The sequence below is a fragment of the Motacilla alba genome, chromosome 13 (genome assembly GCF_015832195.1).
Source record: "Motacilla alba alba isolate MOTALB_02 chromosome 13, Motacilla_alba_V1.0_pri, whole genome shotgun sequence".
Classification (NCBI taxonomy): Eukaryota; Metazoa; Chordata; class Aves; order Passeriformes; family Motacillidae; genus Motacilla; species Motacilla alba.
In genome coordinates this window covers 9,949,315-9,970,925 of record NC_052028.1, presented here as the reverse complement: position 1 = coordinate 9,970,925, position 21,611 = coordinate 9,949,315, and the positions used below count along the sequence as shown (strand labels likewise).

At 38.5% G+C, this 21,611-nt stretch overlaps 1 protein-coding gene across 2 annotated transcripts in view; it reads right to left on the bottom strand.

Annotated features, from left to right (window-relative positions):
- SPOCK1 (SPARC (osteonectin), cwcv and kazal like domains proteoglycan 1) overlaps positions 1 to 21,611 on the bottom strand; it is a 273,294-nt gene that overhangs the window by 176,815 nt on the left and 74,868 nt on the right. The window contains exons 3-4 of one of the 2 annotated variants that reach the window (XM_038150666.1): positions 13,544 to 13,552; positions 10,014 to 10,059 (exon numbers count right to left, since the gene is read on the bottom strand). In XM_038150666.1, the coding sequence (XP_038006594.1) occupies positions 10,014 to 10,059; positions 13,544 to 13,552 (55 nt within the window). The remainder of the gene's footprint in view (positions 1 to 10,013; positions 10,060 to 13,543; positions 13,553 to 21,611) is intronic. The other variant, XM_038150667.1, reaches the window with a different exon arrangement.

The window sequence follows — 21,611 nt, the reverse complement described above, 5'->3', positions numbered from 1 at the left end:
GAGTCCTATTTCTTGCAACAGAATAATGATGAAGCCAGGAGCTATGTCAGGCAATTAGGAAGGAGAACAACTAAGTACAGCCTATAGCCAGCACACAGCAATGTCATATTTAGGAGTTCTATTGATGAAGTATCTACAGATGAAAAACATAATAACTCATAGTCTTTATGTCTAAACTATCATGACAAATATATTTATGTTTCTGACACTTGGATATACCATTCACATTAACACCCTGCTGGTATTTTTCAAATAGACCTGTGCTTTTTGTGACTCTACTTGAACCTGGCTTTTCATGGTTTTACTTTTATCTTCTTTGGGATAGCTAAACATAATCTGGATTTTGAGGATAAATAAATCCATTGGGTTAGATGAATTAACTATAACCATATGCTAGAGTTGAGAACAGGATTAACAAATCATGTCTACTGGATTTCTTTCAGCTAACACTGAGTCCTTAGGCAGCTTTATGTCCACCGAGAGAGAATCAGACATTTTTTTGTTAGATTTCTGTGTTTAACACTATGATGTGCAGAGGTTCTTCCCTTTCGGTTCTGCAGACTTCTGGTTATTGTCAGCAAGCTTTCACTGATTTTGAATATGAAAGGTCATTCAAAAGGCCCCACTGAAGAGAGAAACAAGCCTCAATGCTGGAGCCTTTCCAGCAAAGATACATTTGCTCTTGGAGAATACGTGCCTCTTCTAAGGAATTATAACCCCCAGCAATTAAATAAAGGATAAACTCAATGAACACACAGATAGATCATATAAAAATAATTACAATAATGCTCACTTACATTGCATTAAAGGTGGCTGCAATGTGCAATGATCCCTAGGATTGCCCTACTGCACATCCAGTTACCGTAGAGTTCAGTTTACTTGTTACAGATAAGATGGGAAGTGAAGACTGATTTGATTGCTCAGCATATAAATTAAAGCTATCTCAAGAGCAGAACATACTTATTTTGCAGGTTTTATTGTACTGCCTTGCCTTGTGGTTAAAGTGAATCTAACAATTCCACATTTTGGGTCAGCAGTTCATCAGCCTGCATCCTTCTACAGCAGAAGAGGCAGTGCAAGGATGCACATCCATAAGGAAACAATGCTGCTACTGATCTTCCCTGGGTTTAACAGAATAAACCCTCAAAAAGACCTTCTAAGGAGAACAGTAGAAGTAAAATTTCAGTCTTCAGATATGGGTTTCCTGTCCCTGCACTTGAAAGAAATATATGTAAATTTGACAAGCCTTTCAAAGCTGTTGGCAGTAACTGCTAAACACAAACAGGTGTTGATGCTGAAGTCCATGGATATATTACAACCAGAGGACTCGGAGAGAAAAGACAGAATGAGATCAAATGACTAAACAACACTTGCCAAACTAACTTACAACATACTATGCTTAAGGAATTTTTTAGTGCAGAATAGCACCAGAATATATTTGAAAATTCCCTTTATTCATCTTGCCATGGACTGCTTAGCATCAACACTTTGGAGTTTAAAGTAACTTTCCACATGACCAAGGCTGAAAAGCTAGAATGCAAATAATCATCTTAGAGAAGAAATAATATTATTTCATGTGCAAATGTGTTTAATTTGAAGCAATGAGAAGAGAAGTAAAATGGCTGTGATTCACTTAGTGTTTTGATGACCTGGGCACTTAGGTTCACAGCAGAGGGAGATTGAATTCCTAAATACATAGGTGTCATCACATCTTAGCCAATGAATTGAAAAAGAACAGGTTTCATTCAGGTTTGATTTTCACCCAGATCTTTTGCCTTAGGGATTGATCACAACCTTTATTCCTGTCTGGAGAAAAAAAAACCAACAAACAACTACTAACACCAAGTACAACATCCCTGGAAGTCCTCCTGACTGTGAGAAAGCAGGAGAGAGAGAGGGAGAAGCAGTCGGACAGAATAGGCCTCCTTTTGCCAGTCCCGGTTTGCATTCACAGAGCTTTGCAAGCCCAGGACAGCCATGGTTAGTGCCTATCTTGCAGTTTATGAGCATGACTCCCTTCAAATAAAAACCTGTATTTTTTTCAGGTTGTGCCAAAACATCTCTCAAGGATATTGGTTCATTTATTTTCTATTCTTTGCTTTGACTGGAAATTTATTTTACTAAATACTTCCTTCAGCATTTCTTCTGTGATTTCAATGGAATTAGCTGGTTTTCATTGATCAAAACACAGTCACAGAATCACAGTGCTAGAATGGCAGTTCTGGGAAGGATGCTGGTTACATTCCCCCTCTACATTGCTAGACCAGCTACCCCTGGGTCATTATCTGCAAGACATTTGTCTAACATGTTCCACAACACCTTTCAACCGAGTCTCGACATCCTCTTTAAAACATTTCCCCCAATGCTTAAATATTGCTGCCACTGTGAAATCTAAAATTAATTTTCTTTGCTGCAGTGTAAAATTACTCCCCCTTGTTGTACCTACAACGGATGTAGAATCAGGCCTCCACTTACAGTTAATTTTAAGTATCTGGAAATGGGATTTGTGCACTGTTTTGCTTTTTTGTGGTTTATTTTGGTTTGTTGTCGCTCTTTCGTTGGTTTGCTCCTCTCCTTCAGACTTTCTTTGCTGAGGATAATTTCTGCAACTCTGATCATCCCTATTACACTTCTTTGGGTACTTTCCAGTTGATTCCCAGTACCCAAGAATCCTGGTACTCAAATGTGGACAATGTATTCCAGCCAAGGTCTTACTGGCACTGCTTAGAGCTGAAGGATTACTCATGGTCACACATGCCAGTGCATCATTTGCCTTTTTTTACAGCAGAATGACATTGTTGACTCATGTTCTATTTGTAATCCAGTATAATCCCCTAGCCTTTTGCTCCAAATTTATTACTGATTGGTTTTCATCCCATTTTGTGCAGATGATTGTTCTTATGTAAGAACTTTGCATCTACCTAGACTAAATTTAGCCTTTGTTTTCAGACCATTTCTTAAATTTCTTAAGGTGACAGAATTTTATTTCTGTGCTACATTTAATAGGCAGCCAAATTTCAACACCTATAGTTTAATTAAAATGGTAAATAACAGTAAATTTTAAAAAGTGGGAAATAATACTGGACCCAAAACAGATCACAGAGATCTCTATCCAATTTATCCTCCCAGCTTGGCACTGAACCATTGACAGCTACTACCAGAACATAGTTTTCCAACTGATTTTGTATCCATCTCAGAATTATTTCTTTTAGACAATACTTCTTTAACTTGCTTATAAGGCAGTAATGGAAACCAATGTCAAAAACCTTATTGAGTCAAGATATGTGATGCTGCAAGCTTATCCCTGAGTCTCAAGGCCTGTAATTGTCACAGAAGAAACTGAGTTTGGTTTGACATCCATGCCAGTTTTATTAACCCCCTTATCTTATTGATGCTAACAAATATTTGCTTAAATATTTATCCTACTGCGGAAGTTTTTTTTCCAGGATTTAAGGTTTAACTCACAGGATACATTTTCCCATTTTCTTCCTTTCATTAATGGAAAAAAAAATTACAATGTTGCTTGTCTTTTCTCAATCTTGTGCAATTTCATAACTTTTCAAGGATAACTTTTAGCATCTCTAAAATGATTTCAGCTGATTTCCTTAAACCATAGATCAATTCCAGCTGATTTGTAGATATCTAATTTACCCAAGCCTGTCCTTTCCCTCATCCAGGATCTTACATTTCAAATGAAGATATCAACTATGTTTCCACCTGGTCTTAGCAGCCTTTTTATGTGAAAGCCAGAGCAAAGCCAGGTGCCAAAGCTTTGGCCTTCTCAGCAGTGCCTGTACAGGAGCATCTCTCTCCACTGAGCCATCATTTTTCTTGATTTCTTTTTCTTTCTTCTAACACACTTGTAAAAATTGCTATTTCTAAATTCTAGCCCAAGCATCTTGTTTTGTACTTGGCTTAGTCCACCTAGCTGTACTTTCCGCAGGCGACCTCTGCCACTGCAGCCATTGAGAGTCTTGTCATTAGCCAGGCTCCTGCTTTTGGATAATTCATGTTTGTGCTTCCTACATTGACCAAATGCTAATTATCCCTGTTTTTCTTCCTCTAATTCTTACTTTACTTAAATCTATATTTGAAACAACTTGTCTTTATTTTGATGTTATTCTCTTTGTAAAAATTCTCCATTATGCATTTTTATGGCCATTGCCACTCAGCCTTCTACTTTTTTTTTTCCACAGGAGTTCCTGTTTTTCAGCTAGAAATGACAGTAATCATCCAGTAAGTAACAAGCATATAAACATGTTTAAATACTGTTCAAACTACTCTTCTGACTGGATAGTGATTCAAGGGTCACTCTGGCATGCAGATGCTATACCATCCAAAATTTCAGTCAAATAACATTTCAAAGCTGGAGACTTTGCCCCTCATTGGTTTGGCCTTTTTAAATCAGAATACAAACCAAAGATGTTTGGATAATGCTCCGGGGTTTCTCTCACAGCAAATAAGGAAGGAAGATTTGCAGGCACGTACTTTACACACAATTCATCTTTAAATGTCAAGGTAGGTTACCAAAACTGAATTCCTATATCCTGAACTGAAGCACAGGGAAGGAGATCTCTGCTCCCTGAGAGATGTCAAAGAGAGCAGGGCTGGGTTCTGTGATATTCCCTCAAAATGCCCTATTTCAATAGTAGCTGGCTGAGCATGGGGAGGGCGTGAATTTCCCTTTGAAAATCATGTCTGCTTCACAGTCAATGAAGTAAGAGATATTAAAAGCAAGCCAGCACCATTATTGACAAAACTAACAAGTGCTCCCCAAATGCTAATAAAATTCCAGCCAAGCAGCCTATCGATCACTGCCTCTGCTCAAAGCACATCAGCCATAATGCAATCACACACAAGAACCCCAGCCTGTCACTCCTCATGCCATATTTAAAGACAAAATTGGTTGCTTACAAGCTTATAAGGAATTTTATATTACACTTCTAGCATGCAGAAAGAACCATGTGCATCTGCCTGGAGATGAGCAGCCATATGTGCTTGAAATGCATTTGATGGGAGACAGTATATTTCATGTGCTGCATCTCAGCTATTGTTTTTGGTTGATTCAGTTAACATGTTCTAAAATTGGACTGATTTACTGAAGATTTGCAAACATAATTCATGAGCACTTGCACTATGAATAAGCCTCTAAAACTAATTCAAGCACAGTCAAAAAATAAATTGCAAAATAAGTTATTCAATTGAAATCTGCCATCTGAGGCACTGTAATAGAAAACATTTATTATAAAACTAACATATATTTGTGGCTAGAGATGTGTTCAGTACTAAACATCTCTTTGTGAGGAATTTATTCAGGCTTTTCTGAAAGAACATCTTAACTGGGCTAACAGAAAATTACATGTTCAAAAATAATTGCAGGTTCTATGATTTTCATCCTGCATCACAGGCTTCCAATTTTCCCTTCTTTTGTTTCGGAAGGCTTATGAATTTTAGGCAAACTTTTTTTCCTGCACAGCTGCAGAAACCCATTTGTGGAGTCTGGATTTGTGATTTAAACATTGGACAGACACAGGTTGGATGTGATGCACAAGGAGAGGAAACACTGCTACCAACACATTCATCTTGAAATGTAAGGCTCTAAATTTGGTAAATTCACTTCACAGGGCTGCTGGGCTGTGCAAGTCATGGGCTATGCTACACTGGAGGCCTCAATCCACTCAAAAGCAATGTTTCCTCTTCAAAAGTGAGGGTATTTTGCTAGTTCAGCCTTTCATTAGTGCTCAAGGGGAGCTCTTTGAAATGAGAACATGTCTGTAATTAATAATGATAGTCAAGTCTAAATGAGTGTGTCTGACATTAGAGTCAGTCATTGATAGGTCCAATCCAGGCAGATAAAGGTTTTCACACAATACAGAGGAATAAGGAGTTTGAATATTTTTAATTTTTTGTATTCCCTCCTCTCCAAGGGCAGATAATGAAAGCCCTAAGAAGGAACAGATTTCTCAGTTATTGGGGAAGAGGATTGGGACAGTGAAAAGAAAGTCAAAGCCTAGAAGACAAGAGGGAAAGGTCAGATTATTTCTAATCAGACTATTTCTTTTTTTTCCCCTGAAGCTTGGAACATTTGGTATTGCTACCACCAGCAATGGGTAAAATTATATGTACCCTGTTTCCAGCCAGTCCCTGTGCCTCAGTGCTGAAGGCAGAGCTGAGGGAGAGGACTCAGGCCAGCTCCATCCACTGCAATCATCTGACAGTGTCACAATCCAAATGGAAAGGGGGAAACTTGCACCTCCTTGAACAGAAAATTCCACAGTTCAGGGGATGGTTTTGAACACATATTTGGGGGCAAAAAATCAGCACTACCACAGAATCACACTTTTACCCCTCTTATTGCATCCTTCTAGAGATATGTTATTAATAATAATGGCAGCTCGATGTTTTAAAGGTGTTTTGATTCAGAGCTCATGCATCTGCAATACAAAGTGCACCCCCCATTACTTCCTCCATTTCCTATGTTCTGGGCAAAGATGCTTTTAAAAAGTCATATGGCAAATTGGACACCATTCCAAACACTTCCAGGGTGGCTTCTACCAGAATTTTTCAGTAACTTAAACTTATTTTTTTTATTTAACAGTTTTCAATTAACAGAATCCATGAAGTTATATTGAGTTTATTTTCTGGCAAGTCTGAATAGGTGCTGAATATGAGACACATTTCAAAATCTCCCACTTGACTTATGCTAAAGTTTTCCCCTATTCCCTCTTTTCTTTCTCCAAAGTGGATGAAGAAGACTAGGAAAGTATGCCAGGTTAGCTGTCAAGCTCCTTAAGAACTCTCAAATGACCTTGTCAGGGAAAAAAAACCCAACTCTTTGATTCATATTTCAAAATCCTGACTAACCTGCCCCTTCTACTCTTCTGCTTTCTTGCTTCTGTAACTGTGACAGAATCAAGTTCAATATTAATGACCAGCAGTCATTTCCAGGCTGCAAACTCTGCTGCCTTCTGCAGTCCAAGTGCCTCATTAGCTCAGCTCTGACAGTAACATTCTCACTTTTGTATTGGTTTCTGCTGGGTTAAAAATGAATATAAAGCTGGGCTGGTAGCTCAGCTGAAAAAAAAAAAACCACCTCTGATCACTCAAGTGCCCTCTGAGTTGCAGTTGAACTACTCAAGCTGACTTCCCTTGAACAGGCCTGTTATCCAAACATACCTCGTGTCACTCCCTAGAGGTTTCAGTGAAAGCCATGAATGCTTTTTTTACAAAACAAAGTATTTCTTTTCTTGAGACAAACACTCAGGTATTTCTCTCCACACTGCAAGCAGAAAGCAGACAGCTTGATTACACTGTAATTGTTTTTCAATGCACAATTAAATAATTCATCCTGCTGAATAAAGCCAGCTTTTTGTTAGAAAAGAATACGGAGTTGGTTGGATGCAGCAGACTTCTTTAAGAGATGCAAATGAAGTACAAGCCTGGAAGCAGAACTCTGCTGATTTTCAAAACCTCTGATTACTGCTGGTTTTTAAATCTGTTAAACATATGGAATCCCCCAGCTACCTTTGTGAGATCACTCTGGTAGGTACTTCCTGCCTTGAGTTACTTCCAACCCTGCCCTCCCAGCTCTTCCAGCCTGGTTCTACAGTCTGGCTCCACACAAAGACTTCACAATTAGAATATTCAAAGCAGGATTTTAGATTTAGAATTGAGAATTAGATTTTTAATATTAAAAACGTGTAATGCAAGTCCCAAAAAGTTAGTGTTTGCAAAAAGAGCTTTAGCTTGGTGACACCAGACTTAGATTTTCTATAGAATCCCAAATCTGCTTTCATTCACCCACTGGAGAAGTTTTTCTCTCTTCAGTAACTAGGAAGAATCTTGGTCTTGTGGGGTTAAAAGAAGGCTTTGAGATATCTCTCAAAATAACAATTGTGTGGTGAGAACACAGCCCTGCTAGTGAATTCACAGGAGCAAGCTAGGGCTCCTCACCACAGGATCTGCACAAGCTCTCTGGATATCAGAATCCCAAAAATATAAAAGGAAAGCTTTTCAATCTTCAAAACCATACAAGAGAATAAGGGGCAATAAAGTGAAACAGAACAACATGGGAAAAATACCAGGGCAGGGAGAATGGAAAAGGAAAAACAGATTAAACAATTGTCTTGCAGCTCATGCTGCATAAAAGAGCTGGGACAAATTCTTCTGACTGTTCTTTTTCCTCTCTGTGGAAAATTACAGAAATTAAAGCCTTGGTTGGAACATCTGGGAAAGATAAAGCTTCCCTTCCTTCCTTCCTTCCTTCATCTCAGCAGTTTCTATTTTAATGCAACTCCCTCTATATACACATAAATATATCATGTACACATTTACACACATATACATACCTATATGCATATATAAACTGAGGATTAGTCTTGTCAGCATCTGACTCATAGGGCCCAAAGCAGCAGCATATGATTTCTCTTCATTTTTTGGGTGACAACACTGGGATCAATGACTAAAGACTCACATGCTCTGTGTATATGTAACTAAACTAATCAACAGTTTTCAAACAGTTCTTTTTTTGGGCAATAAATCTCTTTAGAAATGTTTGAGTGGCTATTTTCAATGTTCTAGTAGGGGTGAATTTTGCCACAACCAAGGGTAGTGACCTCTGTCAAAAAGAATGATCTACTGGCCAAATAAAACCCATTTGTAAGATTTAAGTGAGAAGAAAGCAGTGCCCAGTTCTTTGTGCAAGGCAGAGCACCCTGCTCAGACTGCACCCACTGTCTGCATTCTGCTTCTGAGCAGAGACATCCAGAGTGTCAGAGAAACTCTACTCTGAAAAAGAAATTATCCTCTTCTTTGCAAAGAGATAGAAATCTTAGCAGACATCCGACATATCCCTTCAAGGTATCCATGAGTGACTTTAGATTCTCTACAAGCATTCCTGCTTTTGCCCAGAGTCAGACATCTCAGTAACACAATATACAGGATAGTTTTAAAGCATGTCAGTTCAAAATCTCTCTGCAATACTTTGCCAGGATTTACCTTTTTGTTTTTCCTCTTGGGAAAACAGAGGGTTACAAGGCCTCCAGAAGTGGTAGGAGCATAAGTTCTATTTGAAGTCAATAGGATTTGTAATCCTAAATCCCTCGAATGCCTTTGAAAACCTCTGTGGATATGTGTCTTGACAAAAGCATCAACTTTGCCTTTCCTTTGACACTGAAGTTCCATTTCCCTAAAGACAGAGAATCTACACTCCTAAGTCTAACCCCGGTGATATTCCTGTGAGCTACAGACAATACAAGGAACATGCTTGGCAATGAAATATAGAGATAGACGTAAAGTGAAATTTTCAAAAGCACCTTCAGAGACTTCCAGTAAGTATTTTCTTCCTAAACACTCGAGTAATTTTGAATTTCTTTTTCCTGGTATGGTTGTATCCAGTGCTATCCTGGACACAATTAGAATAGGGATTTTTGGGTTTTTTTCCTATCCTTTATTGGCTGGCCTGGAAATATTTGAGGTACTGCCATAACTTAAACCCTCACCAAGACAAAGTGCAAAACATCATTTACAGAGCTTGCATCTGAAACAGCACCATATACACAACATCATTTCCCTTCTAAAATCAGCCCTGAAATTCATGCTATACAGCTGATTTCAAAGAATTGGTCCCGTGAGTGTTAGAAAATGCAGTGGTTACATATACAACATTAATTTAGCAAAGCCTGTAACGTGAAAGAAAATGAACGTGAAGATCCCTGTTTTAAATTGCATGTTAAACCAAGATTCATGGTTACAGAGAATCTCTCTGAGCACACATTTCATCATTGAATAGCAAGTGGAATGGATGGGGATTAAAAAACATGGTGAAAAAACAGCGAGATGAGTCAAACTCTTCTACATAAACCACCTCAAGCTGTGACTAAATTGGGAAGGAGATGTAAGTATGAATATAGCTCTCCACCAATGCATGGGACAGACAGAGGAAGGGAGGCATAAAGAATGTGGGGATATCACAAAACAGCAGAAGACAACCACAAAATGTGTACTAAGTTTACCTTGATCAAACGGCTTGTTTGGATTCCAGTTTCTGAAATAATCATCCTAAATGGAGGTTAAAAAAAAATAAGAAAAATACAATCAGTATTTTCAGTACTATTTTACACAACTAAATGAATCAACCTGTGTTTTGATTCTAACAGATTTAGCTCCAAGAAGATAAGACTATCAACAGGTTGTGTCCTAAAGAGTAGTAAATGCAGGTTGGAAATTAAACAATAAAAAAGTCCTTGAATTTTCCAGCACCTTGAATTTTTCTTCTGGATTGTTTTTTGAAAACATGCCCATTATTAAATATTTAATAATAACTCAGTATGATTTCATGTTAGTCTACAGTCTTTGAAAAGAAAGAACATACTGTTCAGGTAGTATAACATGATCCACATCATCCTGGTGTGGTGAAAGGTCAGCAGAGTAAATTCAAATATACATCCACACATGTAAATCACACCATTGTGAACAGATAAAAATACAGGACTAATATTGCAAACATTACACTTAAATAGCACAACTTCCAAGAGCACTTGCAGTGAATATTTTTGTTACTGTTCCCACTATTAAACTTTAAAAATTTTATGAAATCTGATGTAAAGAGATCATTGTGCGGTGAGTGTTGTGGTTCTGCTGCACACTGCTCCTCACTGGATTTTACACTGGAGAAAGCAGGCACTGTCAGAATGCCTGGCCTAATAATGATTGTTGAAAACTAGTCTCCCTCCAGAAAGAATGGAAAACTCCTGCATGTGTTGGATCAACCTGGATTCTGTGTATTTAGCAAATATTTATCTGAAGGCAAAGTTTTCCCTGCTTCAGAGTGCCATCAACCCTAGTGCTGAAGAACTGAGAGTTAAGCCCAGCTGATATATCAATTTCAGCTCACTCTCTGTATCTCACTTGTGTCCTCTTTCAGAGGACGTGATAACAACAGGATTATCTGAGATGTGGAAGCATAGGAAATTTCTACAGCACTGTCATATTTTTCTGCATATTAATCTTTGTTTCCTTTTTAATATATCCAGTATTCTATATTCATTTCCTGAGGGATGCCACTAAAGAGATGTATTCATCAAGCTGTCCAGAATGACACCGAGATTTCTTTTTCCTGCCAGGATGGTAACTAAAAACCCATCTGTGTGAATAAGACATCTAAATTATTTCTTCCATAGGGCTACGTTTACCATTTATCTCCAGTACACTGAATTTCACATGCTCTCATGCTATCCAGTTCACCCTAACCTGGCGTATTTTGGAGACTTGGAAGTCAGCATGACTTTATGGGGTCAGAGCAGGCTGTTACAGGAGTGAGGACTCCACAGCCTCAGTGAGCACCAGGAGATGCACTCCATGTGCCTTTCAGAACACTGAGGACAGGATTACTCTGGAGCAGGCAAGCATGGGCAAATGCTGGGTTACATCAAATTATTCTGCATGACTAGCAGGAGGAAATGTATATTTTTTTAACCAATATGTTTATGCTCAGTATCATACTGGCTTTATGGACAGTGATAATGTTCCACAATAACAGCAAAGACTGCTGCCCATAATTTATTTCAGATACATCATAAGTATCCTTTTTTTCCTTCACAAGTACAGGCTTTGGCACCAGAAATAGAATCGCAGGCTTGCCTTTGAATTTCACAGTTTTGCTAATACAAAACCCCCTCACGGTTATACAATGCTTTGTAACTGATGATGATGTTCTGCTAAATTCACCAAGCATTAATCACTTTTCAGAATGTGTTGGGTTTTCAGCTTTTATAGCGGAATTTTTTTCAGCAACAAAATATTCTTTTTTTTGCCTGCTTATATATTTTCCAAGGTGTTGCTTTGCTGCTGGGTTTTCAGCATCAGAAACTGTTAAATAATTCAACTCCCAACAAGGATTTCTTGTGCTGGTGGCATATGGAACCAGTTTTGAAATAAGGATTGGAAAGGGGGGTTATCTCAATTTCAGTGTCAAAGGAATATTTTACAAAAAATGCACCTTCCTCAAAAAAAAAAAAAAAAACCCTACAACACAGCAATCTCTTCTGTAGATCTATTATTCCTCCTCTTTTCCTTCACGCAGATCTGTTTAGTATTCCATTTTGAAAATTGAAACCACAGTGTGATAACATAGAAAATACACAAGAAAAAATATGGGAAAAAACCCTAAAAGGTGAAATAGAGAAAACCTTTGAGATTTTCAATATATAAACCCCATTATTATTTATAGGAGTAAATAATGACTATACATACATTAGAGCAATACAGTCAATAGCAGTTCAAAATAACTTCTGCCAGTTGGACAACTGTCCTGGTTTCAGCTGGGATAGAATTAATTTTCCTCTTAGCAGCTGGTACAGTGCTGATTTGGGATGGGAGTAATGTTGATAACACACTGATATTTTAGTCGTTGCTGAGGAGTGTTTACTCCAAGCCAAAGACTTTTCAGTTTCCCAGGTTTCTTCAGAGAGAAGCCAGGAGGAAGAATGGCCAGGACAAGTGCCCCAAACTGGCCAAAGGGATATTCCACACCTTAAAGCTCAGAATATAAACTGGGCTGACTTGGCTGGGGAGAGATGGTCAGCACTGGGGGGCACTGCTCAGCCAGTGGTGAAAATTGTACTGGGCAGTACTTGTCTTTCTTATGGTTTATTCAGCTCTCCTTTTAAAATATTATTATTACTATTAATATTATTGTTAATAATAATAATAATAATAATAATAATAATAATAATAATAATAATAATAATAATAATAATAATAATAATATTGCTGTTCTTATCACAGCTCATGGGGTTTACCTTTTGCCCCCAGTTCTCCCCCCTTTGCCACACAGGTAATGGGGAGGGTGAGGGTGTGGGTCGGGGGGTACCCGGATTAAACCACAACAACACAAATTACAGAACCTGGGCTTCACTTCAGCAAGAAGTGAGACTGAAGGGTTATGGCACCATAAAGGTGAAACTCACCCTGTGGATATGGGGAGCAGAAAATCTGTGTCACATTTAAATGCACACCTCAAGCTCTGACTCAGAAGCTGGCAGGGCTTTGTGCCAGTCCTCAGGAAGGGGCTGAGATTCATAACAATATCCTCAAATGACTTTGTTAGAAGGCTCTGATTGTCTCTGAAGGAATATCATCATTTCACTGTAACTTCTTCCAACAGAGAAGCAGCACACACACACACACACACATATATATATACATACACACAATCAACTTGAAACTTGATTAAAGAGATTTAAATTTCCCATTCAGTAAAAGACCTTCCTGACATAAATCTATTCATTTCTAAGCATTCTACTAGAGTTGATACTAATGTGCTAAAAATTCTTTATGCCTTCTGTAACAAATGAAACTTAAGCAATTTTCATATTAACATTTTAAATAATCAACACAATGTTTAACATGCATCAATGCATTTCATTTATAACAAAAAACAACAGTTGCTTGTAAGAGTTTCAAATATAGAATGGATTATGATATATTGTAAATATTTTTAATCACTCTATGGACATTTACAAGTTAAAATTGAAAAACCTACCTCAACTTCCTGAACACGTAAGCATTACAAATGAGAAAAGAAAAAAGAATGAAATAAAGCAATATAAAATTAGGTTAACATTCACCAGTTATCTCCTTAGTGGCCTTTTAAATGTGAAATCACTTATTTCAGATGACCTTCACCCCCAAATGAAACAATTTTCTCTCTTTCTTTTCTGCCCTTTCCACCTCTGCTGCCACGACCTACTTTTTATCTGCTGCACTTAGCCAAATGCCATTCTAGTAACGTGTTTCTTTCTTGTAGAGCACCAGAAAAAGGCTTTTTTATTCCCTTTTGGCAGGCAAAACCACCAGAAAGTGTTTTCCACAGGCTCATCTGTACATACTTTGTATAAGAGAGACATAATTTAATTTTTTTCCTAGCTGAATTTAAAGACTATTTATTGGATGGACTTTGAAGGGAATGCAAAACCAGGCACAGGGCCACTTCAATATAGCAGGTGACAGCAAGCGAGGAATATTTTTTGATGAACAAATATTTAAAAATATCTTTCTTCTTCCACAGAATTCACACTTTGAAGGTTTTGCCCATGGTTCAGTGACCACATATGACTAAGTCAATCTTTTAATTAACTGAAGGGACTCTGCACACCTAAAATCACACATGAAAAGAGCAGAGCTGATACTGCAAGCCAAGGCTGGATCTGACTCCCTTAGCTCAACTCAGTGTTACAGAGGAGTGATGGGTTGGCTTGGCTGAGTCTCACATCCCAGGTAAAATATTCCACTTCCAGTTTCAGGAAAAGAAATTCGTCTCCTGTCAAACCAGGCCCAATGCAATTCTTGAGGAAATCTAGAGTTCTTTTGTCACTAGGTGTGGGGTAAGGCCTTTGGCAAGATCCTTTTCTGCTCCCTTGATGAAGTCCATTGCCTGCCTGAGGGGGGCAACAGCCTGGGAGAGCAAGGCAGGGAGCCCAGGGGCCCTCACACAGAAAGAAGCTCACCAGTGATTTCCTCACCCCAATTAAATTGCAAGACTTGAGACAGGAGCTGCCTTTTCAGTTTGGCATCATGGAACTCTTCTTCTAGATTTTACCCTCAGGATATCTAACTTAGGAATCAGTCGTGAACATAACAAATGAAAAAAAAATACATAAAAGCAAACATAAATTGCTAGACTTGGGCCTCAGTTCCTCATTGCATTTTATTATGTTAGTTTGAGCAATTAAGAGATTAGAGCAAGCTCATTTTCACAGAATCACAGAGCTGGAAGGGACTGACAAGGATCATCAAGTTCAGCTCTTAAGCAAATGGCCCACATGGGGATCCAAACAGTGACCTTGGCATCACCAGCACCATGTTCTAAAATCCATTTTGCCACACCATGCATAATAAATCCTTGTGTCCTAAGAAGACAAAAACAATCTTTTAGCATTCAATATGTGGATGTCAAATCCAGCCAACTTGATTGATGTGCCATCAACAAAGTCAATCAAGAGAATAATCGTATCTTAAACTAAGTATGCAAAGGGTATGTTAAAAACATTAGTTCAACAGTTCACAAAAAGTTTGTAACAGAACTTTCAAAATTCTCCTTCATCAGAACCATTTGATTCATCAGAATTCATAGACTGGGTTCTGATTTACAAAAAAAATCAAGCCTTGAAGTAGACCCGGGTCTAATACAATTTCCTGTTAGTCACCTCAGAAAAGGCAGCAAATAGAAATTGTCCCTAAGACCAGGACATTAATATGAGACTGCTCTCCTATTACCCCTCCTATCACTACAATAACAATACAGTTAAAAATACAGTTAAAATAATACAGTTTAAAAAAAAAAAGAAATTAATGGCAAAACCAAACACATTTATCCTCTTTTCCCCTGCCAACTAAGAAAGCAAACAACAGCTGCTTGTTCTCCTGAAGTTTAAGTATTGAAGTTATTCCCACTAATCCTATTCTTTTGTCACTTTGAATTTAGTTATTACCTAAGCCTTGATATTTTGGAAGAGTTAATGAAGCATGGATAATTTAACACACAAACACTTTCTACACTTTATTTACTTGTCAAAAAGAAGCTCTTGCAAGATGCTCTTATTTATCAATACAGCCAAACATTAGCTAAATGGGTTCATAAATATTTATATTTGTTGCATTAATTGAGCTTATAACTTATTTGTATGACTCAAGCAGAAATCAGATGCTGACTGAAAACATTCTCCTGATTTTGTACCTTTCAGAGCCAGCTCAGCTCAGTTTGCTTCCCCAAGGCCTGGGAGCATCCCTCATGACTGCAGGAGCCTGCGAGGTGCAGACCATCAGGAAAGCCTCATCACAGAGCCCTCCTGAGGGACCTCCCACGCCAAGGAGGAACCCCAGGACTCACAGAGACCCCCGAGGAAGCAATCTTCATTCCCAGCCCCTCCTAGCCAACATGAGTTTAAATTTCTAAGCACCTCCAGGAGAGCCATTTATTTCCACTGCTTTGCAGCCTGCTCACTATTTCCCTCTCTCACCTTCCATCTATGAATAAACCCTTTACACTCATAAGGACCAGCTGGAAAAAGTGGTAATTACCAGCTCATTGCTTTTGTTAAAATTAGCTCCAGGAAGATGCAGCTGCATTTTCTGCCTCTCTACCTTGCAGTGCAGGAGATCATTCCAACACCAAGCAGTGTTAAAGCACCAGCTGCTGCTTGCTAAAGTCAATCCAGCCTGTCATAAATATCTCCCCAAGGCCTACTGCCTGTTTTAAGCAAATTGCTTGTGTCAGCAAATTACACATTATTTATTTATCTATTTATTTTTTTATTTGCTTAAGAGGAAGAGAATGTATTTTACCCACTGAATACTTCAGTGAACAAAGCTCCCCAATGAGATGTCTATGCTAAGACATCTCTAACCAATTCCATGCTGTCTCTCCCTCCCAGGAATCAGAGAACTGCATCCAAACAGGATGCTTTGGCTTAGTGAATTAGCAATGCTGGTACTGGAGATATTTTGTTTTAAATTTTGTATGAGAAAGCTTTAAGTTTAGATAGAAATGTTTCAGAAAGGCTAGGAATTTCCAGGTTTACTGAAGGAGCTCCCAGCATTAAGTGGTGACACTGAGAGAATCCATGGCAGAAGTAAGCAGTGCCACATGTGATGAAAAGTCTGCAGATGTCAGGACCTGTCTAGAATGCTAAGTCACTAATAAAAATATAATGAATTGATAAAACTATGACTATTCACATTAGCTTATTATATAATGGCAAGTACATTATCAGTGGTTTATTAATAACAGTATAAAATTAATAAATAAATATTCTAATGAGTCCTCAGATGTGCATGGTATTGAAAAAATCCTTGACCATATGTTACAATCTCAGATTTCCCATAAGACTCAAATTCTCAGTACACAGACTTTTGCTCAGATACCACTGATGTGCAAAACCAACTTCTTCTGCCCATATTAACAGCCCAGAATGTTACTGTGTTTGTTATTTTCAAAAATTAAAAGTTTTTTTGGTTGGTTGGGGTTTTTTTTCTGCTATATTAGGAAAGAAGATTTGCCTCTCCTGTCTTGCTGAAAGACTTTTCCAGAAGTTTCCATGAGCAATACTGAGAAAGGTGAAACTTTCAGCATAGACATTTCTTACCCACACTCACAATCATTCACTGGGGTGGCAACAATTTTAAAAAATAAATTAAAATATTTGGGAAAAAAATGAAATATATTCTTTACCCCTGAGCCCACCATATCAGCTAGAATAAGAACTGTCATTCCTTACAACTCAATCACATGGGCTTTTATATAGAAATTTTCCTGCTGCTCTCTTGGGTTTTGTAGTTGGTGTTTTTTGTTTTGGTTTTTTATTTGGTTGGTTTAGAGGGTTATTTTTTTTTGGGGGGGGGGGGGTGGGGTTTTTTTAGCTTTTAGGACTTTTTGTAAAAAGATGAATACAGTAAGAATTTAAAATATTTCTTTAAAAACTCCAAACCACTCTTTATTTATCCAAAAGAATGAAGCCAGAGTGTATGTCTATAATGTTGAGGGCAAACATGCTGATTTTCAGTGCCTGTGCTCCAAGCAGGAGGAATGAGGGCCAGCTGTGAGCCACTGTGGCACAGCCCTGTGCCAGCACACATGCCTGGCAGAGCTGATATATTTGGGTGGCTGGGACAATCACACAACTATCTGTGCTGGGAATAGCTAAAACTGGGGAGCTGGCAGGGAAAAAGTGCCTTGGTTTTATTATTCTTTGCTGTCCCTTTTGGCAGACTAACATCAGAACTACAACGCACTTCTGCCTGAGCTCCTCCTCTCATTAACATGTGCTAAAATCCTGTTACCCCTGCTTGAATGAAATAATTCTCCCTAACTTCATAAAGCTTTCCACAGGTCACAGCAGGTTGTGCTGCAGGCTGCAGAGCTCTCACAAGGGCAGCAAGGCAGAACTCCCAAGGGATGGGCTGGCTGATCCCTGCTGGGCTGCCAGAGCTGCCCCAGCTCCACGGGCAGACTGACCCCTGCAACGGGAACCATCAGCTCCCACCTTCCCCAGCTGAGCAGCACCCAGTCAGACAGGAAGGAAAAACAGAGGTAGAGATAACAAAAATATATTCCCTCTCCTTCCAGGTGCAATTCCTCAAAGCAGCTTTACTTCTGATCTCTGAAATTCCCAGCTGGACAGTCAGGATAACTCACTGCCTCTGGTGAGCCTCACAAGGTCCCAACTAATGCACAAAAATAACAGAAGTGCCCACTATGTGAAAGGAAGATTCACAGGTCACAACATGGCCTAATGATGCTTTCTCACATGATCATCTGCTTGTTTTCTGCTTTTCAAAACCACCATGCCTTGACCTCAGTTTATAATTGCAAATACTACTGGGGAATGGCCCCTGCAGGTTCTCTACAGAGAGAACAGTATTGTTAATAAATCATATTCTCAACGGGGGTAATACTGAAAACAAAAAGAGAGCTTGAAAAGAGAGCTGCTGAACTCTTTCCACATCCTAATTTTCAGTCCAAAATTCAAATGACGTGCTTAGAAAGCAATTGTTTTTAGGCAGCTTGAAAGCCAAACACATTAACCTGAAGGTTATAAAGCCATTGGCAATGTGGCTTCACTTTCAGTACCCTTGTTGCTTTGACAGTACATCTGCAGTAGCTGTTTTTGACACAATCACTGGCTCTTTTTAGCTGATCATTTATGGGGTTGTATCTGGAGAACAACACCCACATGAAAATCGAATGCTACCACTGCTTTCACACATGGGAACTGCTTTACAGCGAAAAACAGTTTGCATAATGATTAAATACATTGCTAGTTCTTGGTTTATTTTACAAGTTTTCAGAAATTTGTTCTGAGTCATGTGAATTTTTTTTTCAATTTACCATAATGGGAATAATCTCATTATGAAATAAAGTGATAATTCTCCTAATACCAAAGTTCTAAAACAGAAGTTATGCATAAAATACTGATGTTCCACTTAGACATACAAATCCCAGTGGTTAAAACATACAAGGCAACAAACAGCAGTTGAATAAAACCAACTTATCTAACTTTGATATTTAGGGACACAATTTTCTGTAGAGACAATTAAATTAGTTACAATGTCTCAAGTCTTTCAAACACTTATTTAAATGCATAACTAATGGTTAGAAAGAGACTGTATGAACTATACTGGATTATGAGCAATGCACTGTCCCTGCGAGCACACAGGCTTTATACTTCATTTGTAGCTTCAAGGAAAATCCAGCTTCAAGTATTGCTGAAGAAATCTTTGCAAAAGGTGAAATCAAATATGCTGCTGTTGAAAAGGACAACTTTGCAGCCCTTTAGTCAGTTTTAGCCAATATTTGAAATTTCTTAGAACTGCATCAGGAAGAAGAAGTCATGGGCAACCAGTCCATGACATAACCAGCTGCTGAGAGTGGGAAAGGGTTGTACACGTTTTAGATCAGAAACCCTGTCAACCATTACAAATGTGCAGTTTCCATTCCAGTTTCTAACATCATTGTCTTAATTGTCTCTGACATTTTATCCATTCTAAGAAAAAATAAAAAAGAACACTACATCAAAAATCATTATGCAAAACTGAGGGCAGGTTAATGGGAGCAAACCAGTGAAAAACGTGCAGCAGTTGCTGCAAACAGAAATTCTGCTCCCCTTCTGGTAAAGGATGCTCACTTTGGTTGTCAACAACTACTTCAACACCCAGCAGGTTATTTGAAGTACCTTGCTTGGTTAATAAAAGCTATCATGTGATGGAAGTGTCCATAATAGCTGGGGCTGGTTGATTCAGTCATCAGCCACAGAATGATTTGGGTTGGAAGGGACCTTGAAGGTATCATCAACCCACGATGATACCCCCTAGACCAGGTTGCTCAGGGCCCCATCCAACCTGGCTTTGAATACTTCCAGGGATGGGGCATCCCCAAGTGAAGTCCCTTCATTCAAGAAAGTCCTTCATTATGCTCTTCTGTTACTGACAGACCTGTGCTACCTCTACCCATTTCCTGAAAGATCATTGGAGACACACAAATGTAACTTTTTAGTGACAGTTCCTCATTAGTTTATTACTCTGATTATACAAGATTTTTATGAATATTAGGAAATTAATTTTCTGTGTCAGTTGTAAAGTAACAATGACAAGTAACCTTTCCTAAAGTAACAATGACAAGTTGCCTTTGCTCAGTGACTGCTACATGCCATCTGGCTGAAGCAATAGTATTTTGTAGAGAAACAGACCTTTCTGGAATGGTATTTCAAAGGATTTAGCTCAAGTAATCAATAACAATGATAAAAAAAAGTAAGCTAAAAAGGCCAAAGAAACAAGATATTCTGACTCAGGCATCAAATAGCTAAACTGCAGTAATGGTTCCAGTGGGATTCAAATGTCAAGGCTGTTGGTGTCCACAGCACAGATTTTCACTACCTTTGAGCCTACTTTATTTTAGCAGAAGAGAGCACCTGACTGCTCAATTTGTGCATAATTTGCTTTTAAGAAGTCCACAGAACACTGTCCAAAGGCAACTTCAGATCCATGCTGAGCATTTTAAGCCACAGAAGTCTTGCCTTTGCAATGAAGAAGGTGCTCTAATTTGCACACCTCTCTGCAAGGAGGACTCCTTGGCAGCAAAGGAACTCCAACATTACTGGATAAAGATTTTATTCCATCTCAATATCTTCCCCTCAAGGAGGGAGAGGGACAGTGACCCCTCATACCCTAAGCACTAATTCCAGAACTGGTCACCCCAAAAGTACTGCTGCAAATCCTTCACCATAATTTCAGCTGGAAGTCAACAACAAACCCCAAGTTGCTATTCTTGGATTCCTTCTTTCAGAATCATGTCAAACAAGGGAGCAGAAAGGTTCAAAGATAATTCACTGGTGTTATGTGTTTTCAGAAAGTTTGATCATTTTATTTACGCTTGCACTGGCACTTGGTGCATCATCTTTGATTTGTAATTGTGTACATAGGGAATTTCACACAGTAAGCACTCCAGAAACAACATTCAGTATCAATTACTGACACACATTCAGAGCTGCTTTAGAAAAGGATAAATTATAAATAGGAAATATATATTGTATTAAGCTTCCACAGCTGTGATCACGATGATAAAGCAATATTCAAGCTAAGTTCAGATAAAAAAAGAAAACTAAGTGACCTTTCATTTCTTCCAGTAGCATGCACTGGATCAAGGACACACATCTGAAAGAACTCCTGCAGGAATATATAATGCACTCCTGAGGCTGCCAGAACATGAGCTTCTGCATCAGTGACAAAAGGTCAGTATGTAGTGTGGCATGGATTGAACAATGACATGAGAAACAAAGATGTAGCAAAACTTTATTTTCCAGTCTCAAGAACCTTCTAACCAAGTGCCCGTGGCTCAAGAGAATACAGAGCTCCCAGCTCTCAAAATTTTTGAACTGTTCAGCTGTAAATAGAAGCCTGCTCCTGATTGCTAGACATAATAGTTGCTCACACTTGAAGGGATTAAATCATATAATGGGTCTAAAGAAAATCAAAACAGCATTTCAGCAAAGAACAGAACCTGAAAAAGCCAGCATTGACAGACATCTGAAGAGTACAGAAGGTCACAGAGAATTCTT